Consider the following 17,997-nt stretch of genomic DNA (forward strand, 5'->3'; position numbering starts at 1 on the left):
TTGAGCAAGGAGCAGTAGCAATTGCTCAGTCAGGTGCCCCTCCCAGAGTCTTGCTGGTGGTCTACAGGTAATCTGGCACTAGTCTAGAGCAGTTCTTCACAGAGCTAGCCAATCAACCTGATATGACCCTGTCATCAAGATAAGGAATGTACCCTACTACATTGTTTGATAAGGTTTGCATATAGTAGCCAGCTGTGTTCTCACAGGGCTAGGTAGGGAAGAAGGCAGTGTGGAGACAAAGGCTATCTGTGGTCCTGGCCTCCACTCAGTCCTCCCTTCATCCTAGCTCCGCATATTTTGAAGGTCAAATCTCATGCTACTCCCCAGGAGCCAAATCCCGCCCCTTCCTACTACATGGAAGAACCCATAAATCAACTTCTCAGTTCAAAATCAGTGGCCCTATTCCCATGAAGGAATAACAGACGAGGGGAAGAATCAGATTCTTAATTTGGATGACTGATTGTTAATAATGGTCAATTTTGCATGTTCAGTTTGTAGGGGGAGTAAAAATTATTTATTTATTTATTGCTGCAATGGACAGAATTCACACTTTTTCCTTTACAGGAAACTGGACCAAAAATTTAAATAATGAAAATTAAGTACTTTGTTTTACATTATCTTGGTTTGTAACAAGAATTTGTACAGTATTCACAAACAGTTTAACAGATTAAAAAAAAAAGGGTTTCCTCCAAAGCACATGGACAAGCTGATCAAATATACACATTGGCGCTCTCATAAATACGGCTGCCCACCTTGCTTCCCAATACACTGTCTATGACCAGCCATCAATTTCAACAGTCCTGGGTTGCTAGTTAATTTAAAACTAATCTCCAAGTAAAGTAATCCCAGATCCACAGGCTAGCACCCTAGCTACTGAACCATCCTTCCTGCCCATCAATAAACGTGATCATACCGATATACATGACCTAAATACTTCATGTAGTTTTTGTATATTTTCTGCACTGCATCATTTCTGTTACCGATATAGGGAAAGAGTTTCTACTTACATTTCAGAGCACTAAACGCCAATTCATAGGATGAGCGCTGGGAACATTCATCTTTAAAATCTGGTAGGGATGGCACTAGTTCATTACCATACCTTACCAATATTTTATCCTGAGGCTTTTCATTACGAATGCCTTGAAAAATTTTAGCTGCATTTATGTATACAGAGTCTTGATAGCCATTGTTCTCAATCAGACTTGTTGTACTCTTTTCAACAGGCTCTCTCTCATTTGAAATTGCCATTTTCCTGAAATCTGAAATGTCACCTGACAACATCAAGTTACTTTTGGAACTTGGCATTCTTTCCCTGTTGCTTTGTCAGCACAATAAAATTGGACAAATCAGAATCCCACTGTCTCTGCAAAAACAAGAAAAATTTGTATTAAAATTAAGTTAAAATCAGTTTTCAGTTTCATTAAAGTGTTTCTCTTCATTTTTATGGTTTTTAATGGAAATGCTTAAAATTTTCTGATCTAGGCGCCAATTCTGTGCTTAACTTTGACATATACTCAACTTTATCCAATGTGAAAGTCAAAATGTTATTTCATTATTTTAAAAAAATACAAGTTACTTTTATAAATATATAAATGCAGACAAATTACCTTATAATAATCATGGTTCTTTGAAATATGTTGTCCACGTGGATTCTGCCCTCATTCCTTTCTTCTACAGAGTCCTAATCCTGTGAAATTCTGTATTGGTGAAGGAATTGAGAGATGGCTAGGCCCGCTCCACCCTTCGCATCCTGGGATAGGGGTGTGCAAGAATACTCAGGGAGTAGGTGTGGTCCCTATGGACACTGGTAGCTAAAACTGATCTTGTGCAGCTGTAGCTCACGCACACCCAAGATCTGTTTTAGCTAGCAGTTTCCATAGGGACCACACCTGCACGATAAGGATATGTCTACACAGCAATGTAAGCCCTGGCCTAACCCCGCTTGCATCCACACACCAATTGTGTTAACCTAGGGTTTGAATCTAGGGTCCCAAAACACTGCAGGGTCCAAACCCTTAAGCTGGGACCTAGGATCTGAGCCCTATTGCTTTCCTGTGTGCACGCAGCCCTGACTTCACTCAGGTCACAGAAGTTCTCCATATGTATTTCAGAGTTTCTGGGGGCAACTTCCTTAATCCTCCCTATGTCGACAATCTATGGTACAGTCAAGGGGAAGCTACACCTCCCCTTTGCAAATGGGAGCAGCTCATAGCGTGCTTACAGACCCATGTTTAGCAGACAATCAGAGAGCCTGCAGGGTTTTCAATTGAGACTGATCAGAAGAAGCTTTTTGCAAAGAGAGCTACTTCCTGGTCACAAGAGCACAGCCAGATTTTAGTGCACGCAGCTTGGGTGCCCCTGCACACACAGCCCCAGGGGGCCGGGGGGTGGGGGGTCAGAAAGTGGAGCAGGGATTAAGTAACTACCCTGCAGGTATGGAGAGCAGCAGCGCTCCCAGCTCAGCACAGCTGGGGAAAGATGACCCCCAATACCCCAGCTTCTCCTCCTTGCAGGGGCACTCCCGCCATCCCCACTCTGCTCACTGGCTCCCCCTGCCCTCCCTAGGGCTGCATGCGCAGGGGGACCCAGGTAGCATGCACTGTCTGGGCAGCGAGTGGGAGCCAGCCCCAAAACCTCCATGCAGCCTCCTACAGCATTGGCTCCAGCTCCTCTTCACTGAGCACTGAGCTTGCCCAGAGCAGAGAGCAAAGCGACAGGTGGGAGGTAACCCCCAACATCCTGGCAGCCAGGAGCCGTTCCTCTCCCCGCTGTGCTGAGCCAGGATCTCTGCCGCTTTCCCACCCTACAGGGCAACTGCTTGTTCTTGCTCCGTTTTCTGCCCCGTGCTCCTGGAGCTCTCCACCCTTCCTGGGGCTGCAGGTGCAGAGGCAGCCAGGCAGCGTGCACTGTGAGGGCAGTGAGTGGGAGCCAGCCTTAAAGCTTCCCCACAGCCTCCCAGGTATCCCTTATTCCGATACACAGTTGAGCTCAGAAGAAGCCCTATTCAATCACTTTAAAAGAAAGAGAGAGGCTGCTTTTCAGTTCATTTCTCTAGTCCAACAGTTATTCTTAGTCCTATTATTTGACTTCCTATACACCTTTGAGGACTATCTTATATTTCTATTTGTCCGAATTAAGTATTTTCACGTTTACTGGGGGGAAAATAAATTTCTTTCACCAATAAAAGTCTCCTTGTACCATTAAGACTGAGGCTTATATTCCCGGACAAAAGCCACCTCTGTAGTTCCCCAACATGGTGTCTAGCAGTATTATCATTTGATATTTTGCTTAGGAAACTGGGTGGGCAGTAAAGTTTTCCCACAGTGCAACACATTCATAAGGTTAGAGTGTTGACAGATGGCAAGAGAGGGAGAGGGGAAGAACACTAGCACTCTGGGATAGAGTTACTTTGACTCAGCTCCGTACATTGCACTGTGGATAACAGAGCCCTAGGCTCAAGCACAAGTCAGAAAATCCTTAACCTAGGGTTAAAAGGCAGTGTAGACAATCAAGCCCACAGTTCCCTGACATGGGTATGCTGACTTGGGAACCACTAACCCGAGACTTACACTGCTAAGATATGCTAAGACATATCTTAGTGTCCTTGCACACCCCTATAGAACTGTAGAAGCAAGGAAGGAGGGCAGGTCATGGAATCCATGTGGACAACATATTTCAAAGAACCGCAGTTACTAGAAGTAACTATTGTTTGAATGATCATCACATGGATTCCACTCCTAGCGACTAAGGCCATGTCTACACATACAGCACTGCACCACATCTGGGGAAGACGCTATATGCCAACAGGAGAGAGCTCTCCCGTCAGCATAAAAAAATCCCACCTCCATGAACAGCAGAAGCTACATCAGCAGGAGAAGAACACAGTGCTTATGTTAGTGTAACTTATGTTGCTCGGGGGTGGGGGGTTATTCGCACCCCCGAGACACACAAGTTATGCCAACATAGGCTGCAGTGTAGACACAGCCTAACAAGCAGCTTGGATGTGGGGTCTAAGAGTCCTATTTAAACAATGATTGTGGGACACCTCTACCAACCAGACATCCAATCTGGAAGGCTCTATTAAAAAGGTGTGGCCAGAGCTCCATGTGGATGCCCTACAGATTTCAGAAACAGGGGACAGTCTTCAATCAGGCAGAGAGGCTGCCTACCTTTAGTGGAATGAGTTCTAATGTGGCTAGTAGATCTGACCTGGCTAATTCATAACACATTCTTACACATCTGGAGACTCATTTTGATAACCTCTGAGAATATTGCTTGACATGTCACCCTCTCTGCTTAGAGGTTTCTAATTTTTTTTTCTTTCTATAAATGGAAAGATCATGCCCTTACTCAAGTGTGTGAAGCTTAGTTTTGCCAAAGGTTGAGTGTGACTTGGGAAAGAAAACTGAGGGTGAACCCATTGATTTAAATGAAAATCTGAAGAAGAAAAAAAATCATAGCCAGGAGCTTGGTGTGAGGCCTATCAGTCACCATCTCTTTATGGAACACCATGTAAGGTCAACTAGGCCTAAGGGCTTGAATTTCCCATATCCTGTGAGCTGATGTTATAGCTACTAAAAAAGGCAGCCTTCATAGGCAAGTGGTAAAAAGAGTAGGTGTAAGGGCTCAGAAGGGGGTCTCATTAAACCAGCTAACATTATGTTGAGATACCAGGAAGAAAGGGAATCTCAGAATAAGGGAAAACATAAATGAGACCTTTGAGGAATTTAGCAACTATACAGTAGAAAAATATGGTATGACCAGACCCTCAATTGGAGAATTATGCACAGATATCGCTGGTAGGTGTATTCTTAGGGAACTGAAGGATAGTCCTGAATGTTTTAGGGTTAGCAGATAATTCAGAACAGCAGAAATGGGTTTTTCCAAGGGAGACAGGTGACACTGTGCCCAAATAGAAAATCTCTTCTATTTTGCCGTATAAGTTTCCAGAAAAACTTTTTAGATTATGTATCAAGATGTTCTTGATCTCAGCTGAACAGCTTCTTCCAATGGCAGTTAACACATCTGATCGCATGGATGCTGGCTGAATGATGCTTGATCCAGGTGTAAGATCTGACCTTCGTTTTGTTAAGTCACATCTGGTAAAACAGGTTGGAAATAAAGCTGATAGCTTCACTAGGTCTGAGTACCAAAGCTGTCTGGGCCAGGCTGGGACTACCATGACCATGAAGGCTGAATCTTGACTGAGAGCCCTTGGTCATGGGTGGCGGGTATCATAGGCTCGGGGAGGCTGTGCCTCCCCAAACAGCCTGGTGTGGCCCCACCCACACTCCACCCCCAGGTCTCCTCCTGCAGTTCCCAGTGCTCTGCCCTGGCCAGCTGGGGCTGGAGCTGGCTGGCCTGCTGCATGGACTCAGGTGGCTGGCACTAGGGCCACACTGCCCACCCGGCACTCTGACTGTGTCACCTGGCACACCAGGGCTGAGGGCCACATTGGGGGTGCTCTGGGCTCCTGGAGGGAGTGGGAAAATATGGGGGACAGGTGGGACCTTGGGCAGGAGAGAGGCCAGGGGCTAGCCTCATCCAATGGCCAGGCCACCAGGCACCCATGCCCTTGGTACTAAGAGGATTGACAAGTAAGCACATGAGCCCCAGTCTGCATAAAATGAGGACAGCATCTGACAGGGTGCCTAAGCCCAAACTCCTCTCTGAAGCTAAACACAGGACATTTATTATCCTCATCTGTGGAAAAAAAAGGATCTTCAAGACTGAGTCTTTCAGTGTCCACTCATGCCTGTTAAGTTGACGGGGGAGAATTTTAAAACCCTGGAAGACGCATAGTAACTAGCGTGATCTGATGACTGCACCCATCCTAGAGACAAACAGCTTCTCAGCACAGCAGTGAGGACTATGCTCCTCTTTCTGTTGACATAATGCATAGCTGTGATGTTTTCTGCTGTCACTTGGATCACGGATCCCTGCAACAAGGGGAGGAATGCCATGCATGCTAAATGACATAGGGCTCAGCTATTTACGTGAAGTTGAGCTTGGGTGGGGAGGAAGAGTCAGAGACCTTGTGTTGGAAAATGGTAAAAAGTGCTTCTTCTAAATGGGGAGCTGATCTTTACCAACATTTTGGTAGGAAGTGGTGCAGCAAAGAGGTACTCTGGTGAAAGAACACTTTCACATGGGCAACAATCTAACAGAGGATTTTCACAGGACCTTCACTTTCATGTCCACATGGTATTTGCTTAGTAGATACAGTAACTCTGCGCTTAACATTGTAGTTATGTTCCTGAAAAATGCTACTTTAAGCGACACGATGTTAAGCTAATCCAATTACCCCATAAGAATTAATGTAAATAGCAGGAGTTAGCTTCCAGGAAAATTTTTTAAGTTTTAAACAAACAATTTAATACAGTACACAGCAATGATGATTGTGAAGCTTGGTTGAGATGGTGGAGTCAGAGGGTGGGATATTTCCCAGGGAATGCCTTACTGCTAAATGATGAACTAGCACTTATCTGAGCCCTCAAGGGTTAACACATTGTTGTTAATGTAACCTCACACTCTACAAGGCAGCACGAATGGAGGGAGGAGAGACAGCATGGCAGTGGCTGCAAACATTCCCTGTGGAAACTGAATGTGATGATTAACCTATGCTAGGCGGAAGTGGGAGAGGTAGGGGTGTGTGTGTGTGTTGCATATTTCCCCTTTAAGTACACTGCCTTTTTAAGTAGATCAGCAAGATGAAACAGCAGCTGCTGCCAGCAAGCTCCCTCCGTCCTCAGCCCTGTCCAGCCCACCTCCTGAACAGCAAGCAGGAGGAGTGGTGGAGGGGGACACCCTGTGGAGATGGGGTACAGGAGTGGTGGGTAGGAGCGGGGGGGGGGACACCCTGACATCAGCACCTCTCTTCCCCCCCTACCCCCTGAACAGCAAGCAGGAGGCTCCCAGGAGCAGCTCCAAGGCAGAGGGCAGAAGCAGCACATGGCAGTGAGGGGAGGGACAGCTGAACTGCCAGGCAATTGATAGCCTGCTGGGCAACTTCCGCATAGGGAACTTAGGGGAGCTGATGAGGGGCTGGGCCACCCTGGTTCCAAGCCCACACCAGCTAGCTCCAACGGGCAGCTCTTTCTACAAGCAGTGGACAAAGCAGGCGACTGCCAAACAATGTTATCAGGGAGTGTCGCGCAACTTTAAACGAGCATGTTCTCTAAATGATCAGTGACGTAAAAATGAAACATTAACCGGGATGACGTTAAGTGAGGAATTACTGTATACTGATTGCAACCACTTTGTATAGAGTATAGGTGAAGTCTAGAAGTCTGCCATGCTGTGCAATATTGGTGCAGAAAAACACATGACCTACAAATCTCAGACATGCTCTTACAGACATCTCAGGTTGAGCTCGCGGATCATCGAAGAGACTTCTTATCCGACTATGATTTGGACCCCTTCCTCCCCCGCCCCCCATGATCTATATACTCCTGTTGACCTCAACTATAACACAGCACCTATGAATGATATACTTTGAGTCAATAAAAGTGTAGATTTCTCTCTGTTGATCTTGAGCCCCATTGTGGTACAGAGCTGTCAGATCTCATGAATGGAGTGTTGCCTTTTTAGAAGATATTCTCCAGATCAGCCAGTCATCAATGTATGGGTATAACCGAATATTGTGTCTTGCTAAATGGGCTTTGATGACCACTAAATGCTTGGTGAATACTACAGGCACCAACTTTCCAAAGTGCTGGGGAGGGGGAGGGGGAGGCAGAGGGGGAGCTTGACCCCCGCCTCTGACCCAGCCCCCCCCCCACCTCTTCCCACCCCACCTCCTCCCCCAAGCATGCCATGTCCTCGCGCCTCCCCTTTCCCACCAGAACCTCCCGCATGTCATGAAACCGCTGACTGTAGCGGCAGGAGGTATGGGGAAAGAGGGAAGGCACTGATTGGCTTGGCAGGGCCTGCCAGCGGGCAGAAAGCACTGAGGGGAGGGGTTCTAATAGGGGGTCTGCCAGTGGGTGCTCAGCACCCATCATTTTTTCCCTGTGGGTGCTCCAGCACCCACAGAGTTGGCACCTATGGTGAATACTCAGTGCCAGGGAGAGACCAAAAGGCAGAACCCTGTATTAGGAGCAAAAGTCCCCTACTTCACATCTGAGGTATTTTCTGTATGCTAGACATATGGACAGGTGGAAATACAAATCCTGAAGGCAAATAGCAGCCAACCAATCATGAGAAATAACTGAAGCCCCAGTCAACATTTTAAGCCTGAAATTTGTTGAGACATCTGAAGTCTAGAATAGGATGCCAGCCCCTTTCTGCTTTCAAAATAAAAAGTAGAACCTCTTGCCTCTGAATTCCAGGGACTCTTCATCCACTGCTCTGGGTGGCAGAAAGGTCTTTACCTCTAGTTTCAACATTATCTCATTAAAAGAGCCCCTGAAAAGGCATGGGGAAAGGAAGGTGTGGGTAGGAAGTGCCTGGAATCGTACTGAATATCTTTTTGTTTGTGATTACCAGGACCCGCTGTTCAGAGCTCAGCTGGTTTCAGCCCTCCTGAAAATAAGAGGTGGTTTCCAAAAGGGGGGTGGAAAGGGGTACACATCCAATAATGGTTCTGATTGGCTCTCAACAATGGCATCTAACTTGCCACCATAAGGTAGATGAAGTATGCAGCAGAGAAGAGACAAAATGTCTCCTGCATTTGAACCTCTGCCTCATCTTCAATTTTTAAAACCTAAGAGGTCATTGGAACAAGAGGAAGAGGGGCTCTGTCTAGCAAAGTTTTGCAGATCTGTCCTGCCTCCTCCGGGTGGCTGGTTTGTATACATCCAAGGAGTGGAGCTCTCAAATCCTTCATGGCTTCACCAGTTCTAATGTTAACTAAGTCAAAATCTTCAAACAGGAGGTTCTCAAGTGTCATTTGGACCCCCTGTAGTATTCTCAAAAATGGGCACCATGAAGCCCACATCACAATGAAAGTGGCCACTGCATATGCTGCCATAGCAGGTGTCTAAAGCAGCCTGCACCAATGTTTGGGACACTAACAACCCTTCAGATGCCAGAGACCTTAGTCCTTCCCTTTCATTTTGTGGTCACTTGTCTATGAATTGAGACATCCTGTCCCCCTTTGGATAGTTATATTTTGATAGAAGTACTTGATAATTCAAAATGTGCATCTGGAGACTGAGGGAAAACCTTCCCGGGAAAAAAAACAAAAACTAAACAGGGGAGCTACCCCATCTAGAGTGCTGTATGCTTCTCTTGAATTCTCCCATAACCTGAGCAGGAGAGCTCATCACCAGTATTAGTGAGTGGTACGAAGGAAAAAAATGTCTTCAGTTGTGTGATCATGAAATAATCAATAAACAGGACATCTTGGATACCAAGAAAGTCTGTTCCAGAAACATCTGCATTGTGGAGACAGTGTCAAGGGCACCAAGGTTATCCATTCCAAATGTGTCCATATCAATATCAGCCCCCAAGGAATCAGTACCAAGAGAAGTGAAGACTCAAGTTTCAGGGAATACTGTGGGTACCTGGACATCAGCCAGTGCCAAGACATCAGCTAAAAAAATGGTTTGTGGCCCAGATCTGGTCTGTCTGAACAGCACAAGTAACAGTTGGTGAGCTTTCTGTTTCTGTCTGGTCAGAACCAGAGAGGGTGTCCCATATCTGTGCTCTCCGGGAAAAATGTTCCTTCTTACCCCTTTCTGACAACTGGGTGGAAGAGGTCTGGCTGCTCTCCCAGTCTCAGTATCTGAAGGGATCCATCTTTTCAATGACGATGAGCCCAGTACCTCACAATTCACAGGAGCATTAGCCAAAGAAGACTGTTCAGGCCTAGTGGGAATCTCCCCCCCCCCCCCCCCCCCCCGCCCGCCCAAGGAGGTTCTCATCAAGCACTCCAGAAGAAAAAATTGAAGGCAGGCCTGCCTTTCTCCTTCTGTATCCTCTTGGAGAAACAGCAACAGATCAACAGATCTGTCAAGTATCTGTTAGGAATATATCACTCACCAAAGGAATAGAGGCATCGAGTACCCATCATTGTGCAGGATAGCCACCTTGCAAAAGTTTTAAATCCCAAAGACTGTTTCTGACATAGCAGCTAGGGTTCTAGTACTAGGTATCCCATAATTTATTATCTTTTTATGTGCCAATGAGTGTAAAAACAAAGGGATACTATCCTAACCAAGAAATTGCACAGCACGCAGAGTAAGCAGACACTACGTGGGTTCTGTCCCACTGCCATACTTGGCAAAAAGGAACCAAATGATGGTTGGGCCCGCTGTGCCCTTTATGTTCTCGGGTAGGTGGTGAAGATGGGCACCAAGGCATCTTAGGCACAGGCACAACCCCAGGAGATGTTGCTAGCCAAAAAGAATCAGATCTTATGCACACCAAGAGAGGAATCCATGTGGACAATCACTTGAAACTCAGGTTTCAGAAAGGTTATATGACTTCAGTGGGAGTTGAAGGTATTCAAAATAGCATGAACAGCACCAAGCATTTTGAAGGATTTGGCTTGACTGAATACACTTCTCCATATCATAGAATGGATGTCTTTTGTTCCATAATATAAACAAAGCAGCAATCCATTACTACTTTATACTAAGTCACTTATTAGTCACACTTATTCTGAGTGCTAAACATTTCATGAAGTACTATACTTGTCTTTACTCTACTGCATCTCCAGTTATACCATACAGAAAAAGCAGCATTTACAGATGCCGTATTGGCTGATTGGTATAACAAAGTTTAGCACCATTACTCATAAAGCTATGCTTTTAATAGGTGTTCAGGAGAACAAGTTACCTAGTACATACTGCCATAATCTCCAGCAGACTGCACAGTACAAGCAATACAGTTATCACAATTACCAATTATTAGACTTTGTCATAGTCAACATACAATAGCTTTTTTACATGTTAATCTTATAATCGGGAATGCAACAGTACACAGATATACCCACTGATTTTTTAAAACAAAATTATATCCACCTTTTATCAGCTGTGAATACAGAAGATAAAATTTCTGCTAGTATAGTTTCTAGTTTCCCAGTTTTACTCATCTGTGTACAGGAAAAGAAGAAAAAGATTAGTACAATAAATGAGTTGTAGTCCATGAAAGTCACAGCTCAAAGTTTAGGCATACTTAAGAAATCCATTCCAGTTTTAGAGACCTCAGGTTCCAGCAACATTCCCTACATTTAAAAGAGGGAAATACAAATTCTAGAGAGGTCACCTGTTCAAGAAGTTCTCCCCCTTAATTATAAGGAGTATTGCTGAAACTAGTGAACTCTTGAACCAGAATGAATTTTCAAGTGGGTTCATAGAATTCACTTTATTACCAGTTATAGATTTTATTTAATAACAATCTAAAGCATAGTACAAGCATTAGTTAACACATTTATGTAACAGATCCAAGAAAAGTATTTTGTATGCAGCTCTGTTGAGCTATATTGGTACTGAGGATTTTAGGGAGGCCTCCCTACCATCACTCTTGAGCACAGGTCCACCAGTATTAACCTTACCACCACAGTGCTGTCCGACCCTACTCAAAGCCCATACATACAACAGGGTGGAAAAAGTGTCAGCTGTAGCCAGTTAGCACTCCCACCTTTTCTAGGCAACAGTGAAAGATTTCTCTGGAAGCCCCCAATGAAGACAAGCCCAAGGAAGACACAGGCTGGGGGCTAAAACGAGTGAAGCACGTCAGAAGACAGCACAGATGGAAAGAGAGACATATATAAAGAACAGGCGGAATTCCCAGTGTTACCATTACAACGCTACTTACAAACCCACCCCGACCCCCGACACAGGATTTCCCCTGCTCGCGTCCCCAGGCTCGCCTGGAAGATGCTAGGATAACTGGCAAGCGGGACCCTGTGCAATGCCATCTCCCGGGTAACGCTCAGCTCCACGAGGGCATCTGCTTGGCCCAGCAGCAGCAGAGGGACACCGCACTCCGTGCAGGGGCTTGGGGGACGAGAGAAACGCTCCTCCAGGAGCGGGCTCGGCGTTAGATACTACCCCGCCTTACAGCAGAACGGCACCGGCGGCCAGGGGCGCGCCCTCAAGCCGTAGAGGGGCCCCTCGGCGCAGCAGCCACGCTGCTGAAACAGGAGTTAAGGAAACTCCGACCCGCACGAGCAGGGCCCCGGCTGACGGCACAGGGCCCCCCGTGCCGCCCAACGCCCAGGGCGAACGCGCTGAGGGCGAGCGGGCGCAGGGCAGCACCTGTGGCAGGTGCCCACGGCACAGCGGGTGCTGCCCTACCCGGGCAAGGGGCCGCGGAGTAACAGTCCCGCTACCCCCACAGCGGGCGAGGGGCAGACCCCGGGAGTTACAGCCGGCCGGGGACAGGAGGGGGAGCTGCGCCCTGCTCCCCTTGGGGCTCGCGCCCGCCCTCCCTTACCCGCCTCTCCGCGCTCCACCGGGGGCAGACAGCTCCCCACGCACCGGCAGCAGCTGTCTGAGAGCAGCCTTCACCCCGCCTGCCCCAAATCTCTGCCGCGGCGAGTCTCCCTCCGGCAGGGCGGGGCGGGCCCGTGGGCCCGCCCATAGGCCCCACCTGTTGCCGGCGCAGAGACGGGGTGGAGGGGGAACGTAGCCCTAGGGACCGTTTCATTTAAATTCAGACTCTACCATTCTCCGCTCTCCCCGGGGGGGAGGTGCTGCTCATGTATCCCACCTCGCAACTACCCCCTTCGGAACGGAGCTGGGACTGCCTCCGCGGAAAGCATCAGGGGGTAGCCGTGATAGTCTGTATCTAAAAAAAAACAACAAGGAGTCTGGTGGCACCTTAAAGACTAACAGATTTATTTGGGCATAAGCTTTCGTGAGTAAAAACCTCACTTCTTCGGGTGCATAGGATTCCGCGGAAAGCGTTTCTGCCCCTTCGCCCCCCCCTTTCTGTGATACGTTGGTAGAGTCCGGATGGTGGGTCTCTAGAGCAGTGGGTTGGCTCAGTGGGAGCAGGGGGTCTGAGGGCATCTTTCTGCTGCCACTGGAGGGGCAGGATTGGGCCCTTCCCCCGTTACCTTTCCAGGGGAGCGCATCTGTCAGCAGTTGGGGGCTGGGCCCAGATTGTGGCTTCTCTCTGAGGCGCTCAAAGCGCTAATTCATGAATAGCGCCTAGAGAGGCTAAGCAGAGACTCATTGGCCTGGAAGGGACCTCGAGAGGTCATCCAGTCCAGTCCAGTCCAGTCCCCTGCACTCAAGGCAGGACTAAGTACTATCTAGACCAGGGCTGGGCAAACTTTTTGGCCTGAGGGCCACATCTGGGAATAGAAATTGTGTGGCAGGCTGGGGCTGGGGTGCGGAAGGGGGTGATGGCTCTGGTTGGGGGTGGGGATGAGGAGTAGGACCAAGGGGTTTCTGGAGTTGGTTCCTGGGAGAAGGGGGTGTGAGAGAGAGACACAAATCCACCTTCCCTGAGATACTGTAATCAAGGCTATGCAAAAACCACAGTTCTGGGTAGCAAGATTCTGTGCTGGCTTCACTGTTTAGTTTTATGGATCCAAAGTTTTGTTCAAATCCAAACCACATGAAACTGGATGAACTTAAGCATGTTTCATTAAAATCAACAAAACTTACCAGGATCTATCTAATTGTGTATTCCAACTGCATGAAAATAACCCTCTAACTAACAAGAATGCATCATGAGTCCCTTCCTATGGTCACCATCACATAAAATAACCTATTAACATAATTCATCTAAACTCAGCACTCATAGGAAAAAACTATTACAAGTTACTCCACCCGCTCTAGTTATGAAAGAAAAATCTAACTAAATCTCAGTGTCTAATTATTGAGTGTTCTGCAACACTAAACAGTCTTTTTAAAATTATTAATTTTACTTACCCTTGAAATTTCTCAAATATTTCCCAAAATATTTCTAATAAGTATTGAAAGAGTTAAACTTCAGTCAGTCAATAAAAAACACTGAGTTATTTTTTCTATAAGTCTGCCATACCTATGGCAGTATATGTGGTCTTCAGATTTTGACAGAGGGAAAAATGACAAAATCCTCAATGATTTAACTAAAAAACTTCAAAGACTGATAGTACCTCATTACTTTGATTCACCTCTGCCTTGCACCTTTTAGCCTTTACACCTGTGCAATATAGGTACCATTCTGATTTGACAGCAGATGCGGACCCACCTTGTGCAGGTGTGAATGGCCACACAGGGAACGAAGCAACCAAGATTCAAGTCTACTGAATTTACTCACATATACACAAATCCTTAAAAATCAAAGTTAGAGCCAGGTCCTCAATTGGCATAAATGGGTGTAGCTCCAGTGATGTGCAGCACCAGGAGCTGTACTCATTTACGCTAGCGGAGGATCTGATCCTTAGAAGCCATTTACCTGATCATGATATTCTTAGGTATTCAAAAGATATCTGCAGTTGTTAGCAACAGAAATTTTGCTTGGGTAGAGAAGTCAGGAATGGACAAAGACTCAACATTTAAAATAACAACAGTTACAGTGCAAACACAGGTTTCTGTTCTGGAGCTATGATATGTGATTAGAGATAATTGGCAATTTTCCAACAAAATAGTTTCATGAAATCTAACTTTTGCTGAAACACAAGCAAGTACCATTGGAACAAAAGTAAATTCGAAAATACCAAAACTTAAGGCAAACCAAAATCCCCAAGTTTCAACCAGTTCCAAATGTGATCTAGTTATAGTCTTTGTGCAAAGATTGAGTAGGGCAAGCTCTATATGTGGTAGTTCAAATAACATTAGGGTTCCTCCTTAAGGGAAAGGATAAATATAATATTTATATTTTATATTTATGGGTATACAGAATAATTTTGGGGGCACAACTTAGTTATTATTTCACTTTCCTTCAAATGGGAAGAGCAAGCCTTTTGCTAAATGGATTATCTAATGTCACGGTAGTTTCTGCACGTATCTTTGTGTATGACACTTTCACTGTCGAAGTGTAAATGTGATGGGATACACAAACCCCACACTGTGCTCGAAAGAGTTAAAAGTGAATATCAGCCCATGTAGTGCTGCTCCTACATGCCTGCCAAGTATGCTCCAGCTAGAGGAGCAGGTTAAGAGACTCAGAAGCCCAGGCAAGAGGTGGTGGACAGGCTACAGGAGAGAAGAATCCTTCTCCAGGAAACCAAACAGAAGGTGGAGCCTGAGAGGGGACCACAGAGCAGGTAAGGCCCCAGGCAGTGCCTTCTCCAACCATCATCCACTTTGGGCCTTTCAGGAACTGCTCATTTGGACTTTGTGAAGCTACTGACTGTTTGGACTATGCCCCAAAATTGAAGGAGCGCATAGGTAGGAAGTAGCCCAGGGCACCAGATTTTGGTTCTCTATGGGGAGGAACCTGCCAGTGTTACTTCCCACACCCCACTTATGGGCAAAGGGCCAGATGTATGGGCAAAGAGGCCCAAACACTCCTGTCCTGGGGTCAGGAACCAGGCACTGCTACTGCCCCCTGACAGAGACAAAGGGTTGGAGGTCAGATGTACTGACCACTAGGTCACCCTGCCTTCCAAGCACCTATCACAGTAAGCTATTTTTCATGTTCATTGAATTGACAAATGGTTTGTTGTTTCTCTTCTCAAAAGATATCTGTTGGAGTACTTCTGTTTAACCCAGTTGCTGTCCTTCCATCCCACTCCATAGACTTTCCTTCTGTACCTCTGTTCTCCTGCACTTTCATAATAGTTACTATGTCCAGGGCCGGCTCCAGGCACCAGCCCACCAAGTTTGTGCTTGGGGCGGCACCTGGAGGGGGGCGGCACGGCGCGGTGCTCTGGCTCTGGCCGCCGGGGAGAGCGGAGCCCTGGCCGGGCTCTCCGCCCTCCCCCCGGCGCTCTGGCCGCCGGGGAGAGCAGAGCCCCGGCCGGCTCGCCGCCCTCCCCCCGGCGCTCTGGCCGCCGGGGAGAGCGGAGCCCCAGCTGGGCTCTCCGCCCTCCCCCGGTGCTCTGGCTGCCGGGGAGAGCGGAGCCCCAGCCGGGCCCTCTGCCCTCCTCCTCATTATTGTCACATTTAGTGGTTGAGGGGGAAGCAGCACCTCCTTCAAATTTCACTGTCAGTTAAACAGAACAGGGGGCCCTAACCGTTTTAGCTTCAAGTTTTCATATCACTTAAAACAGTAGAAAAATGTTTTGCCACCGAATCATAGAATCATAGAATATCAGAGTTGGAAGGGACCTCAAGAGGTCATCTAGTCCAACCCCCTGCTCAAAGCAGGACCAATTCCCAGCTAAATCATCCCAGCCAGGGCTTTGTCAAGCCGGGCCTTAAAAACCTCCAAGGAAGGAGACTCCACCACCTCCCTAGGTAACGCATTCCAGTGTTTCACCACCCTCCTAGTGAAATAGTTTTTCCTGATATCCAACCTGGACCTCCCCCACCGCAACTTGAGACCATTGCTCCTTGTTCTGTCATCTGCCACCACTGAGAACAGCCGAGCTCCATCCTCTTTGGAACCCCCCTTCAGGTAGTTGAAGGCTGCTATCAAATCCCCCCTCATTCTTCTCTTCTGGAGACTAAACAATCCCAGTTCTCTCAGCCTCTCCTCATAAGTCATGTGCTCCAGACCCCTAATCATTTTTGTTGCCCTCCGCTGGACTCTTTCCAATTTTTCCACATCCTTCTTGTAGTGTGGGGCCCAAAACTGGACACAGTATTCCAGATGAGGCCTCACCAATGTCGAATAAAGGGGAACGATCACGTCCCTCGATCTGCTGGCAATGCCCCTACTTATACAGCCCAAAATGCCGTTAGCCTTCTTGGCAACAAGAGCACACTGTTGACTGATATCCAGCTTCTCATCCACTGTGACCCCTAGGTCCTTTTCAGCAGAACTGCTACCTAGCCATTCGGTCCCTAGTCTGTAGCAGTGCATGGGATTCTTCCGTCCTAAGTGCAGGACTCTGCACTTGTCCTTGTTGAACCTCATCAGGTTTTTTCCTGTCCAACCCTCTAATTTGTCTAGGTCCCTCTGTATCCGATCCCTACCCTCTAGTGTATCTACCACGCCTCCTAGTTTAGTGTCATCTGCAAACTTGCTGAGAGTGCAGTCCACACCATCCTCCAGATCATTAATAAAGATATTAAACAAAACCGGCCCCAGGACCGACCCTTGGGGCACTCCGCTTGAAACCGGCTGCCAACTAGACATGGAGCCATTGATCACTACCCGTTGAGCCCAACGATCTAGCCAGCTTTCTATCCACCTTACAGTCCATTCATCCAGCCCATACTTCTTTAACTTGGTGGCAAGAATACTGTGGGAGACAGTATCAAAAGCTTTGCTAAAGTCAAGAAATAACACATCCACTGCTTTCCCCTCATCCACAGAGCCAGTTATCTCATCATAGAAGGCAATTAGGTTAGTCAGGCACGACTTCCCCTTCGTGAATCCATGCTGACTGTTCCTGATCACTTTCCTTTCCTCTAAATGTTTCATAATTGATTCCTTGAGGACCTGCTCCATAATTTTTCCAGGGACTGAGGTGAGGCTGACTGGCCTGTAGTTCCCCGGATCCTCCTTCTTCCCTTTTTTAAAGATGGGCACTACATTAGCCTTTTTCCAGTCATCTGGGACCTCCCCCGATCGCCATGAGTTTTCAAAAATAATGGCTAATGGCTCTGCAATCTCACCCGCCAACTCCTTTAGCACCCTCGGATGCAGCGCATCCGGCCCCATGGACTTGTTCACGTCCAGTTTTTCTAAATAGTCCCGAACCACTTCTTTCTCCACAGAGGGCTGGTCACCTTCTCCCCATGCTGTACTGCCCAGTGCAGCAATCTGGGAGCTGACCTTGTGCGTGAAGACAGAGGCAAAAAAATCATTGAGTACATTAGCTTTTTCCACATCCTCGGTCACTAGGTTGCCTCCCTCATTCAGTAAGGGGTCCACACTTTCCTTGATTTTCTTCTTGTTGCTAACATACCTGAAGAAACCCTTCTTGTTACTCTTAACATCTCTTGCTAACTGCAACTCCAAGTGTGATTTGGCCTTCCTGATTTCACTCCTGCACGCCTG

The 17,997-nt window shown here is 47.2% G+C and overlaps 1 protein-coding gene across 16 annotated transcripts in view; it reads right to left on the bottom strand.

The window, feature by feature from the left end:
- The window catches only part of NSUN7 (NOP2/Sun RNA methyltransferase family member 7), a 56,884-nt gene extending 44,279 nt beyond the window's left edge, over positions 1-12,605 (bottom strand). For 2 of the 16 annotated variants that reach the window (XM_005286379.5, XM_065596954.1), the window contains exons 1-3: positions 12,385-12,566; positions 10,968-11,038; positions 1,008-1,363 (exon numbers count right to left, since the gene is read on the bottom strand). In XM_005286379.5, the coding sequence (XP_005286436.2) occupies positions 1,008-1,305 (298 nt within the window). In that variant the 5' untranslated portion in view covers positions 1,306-1,363; positions 10,968-11,038; positions 12,385-12,566. Of the gene's footprint in view, positions 1-1,007; positions 1,364-1,607; positions 1,698-10,967; positions 11,039-11,586; positions 11,663-12,384 lie in introns of all 16 variants that reach the window. The other 14 variants (XM_065596945.1, XM_065596941.1, XM_065596943.1 and 11 more) reach the window with 14 other exon arrangements.
- Between the last annotated feature and the right edge of the window lie 5,392 nt (positions 12,606-17,997).

This window comes from Chrysemys picta, chromosome 5 (assembly GCF_011386835.1).
Source record: "Chrysemys picta bellii isolate R12L10 chromosome 5, ASM1138683v2, whole genome shotgun sequence".
In the NCBI taxonomy this organism is placed as follows: Eukaryota; Metazoa; Chordata; order Testudines; family Emydidae; genus Chrysemys; species Chrysemys picta.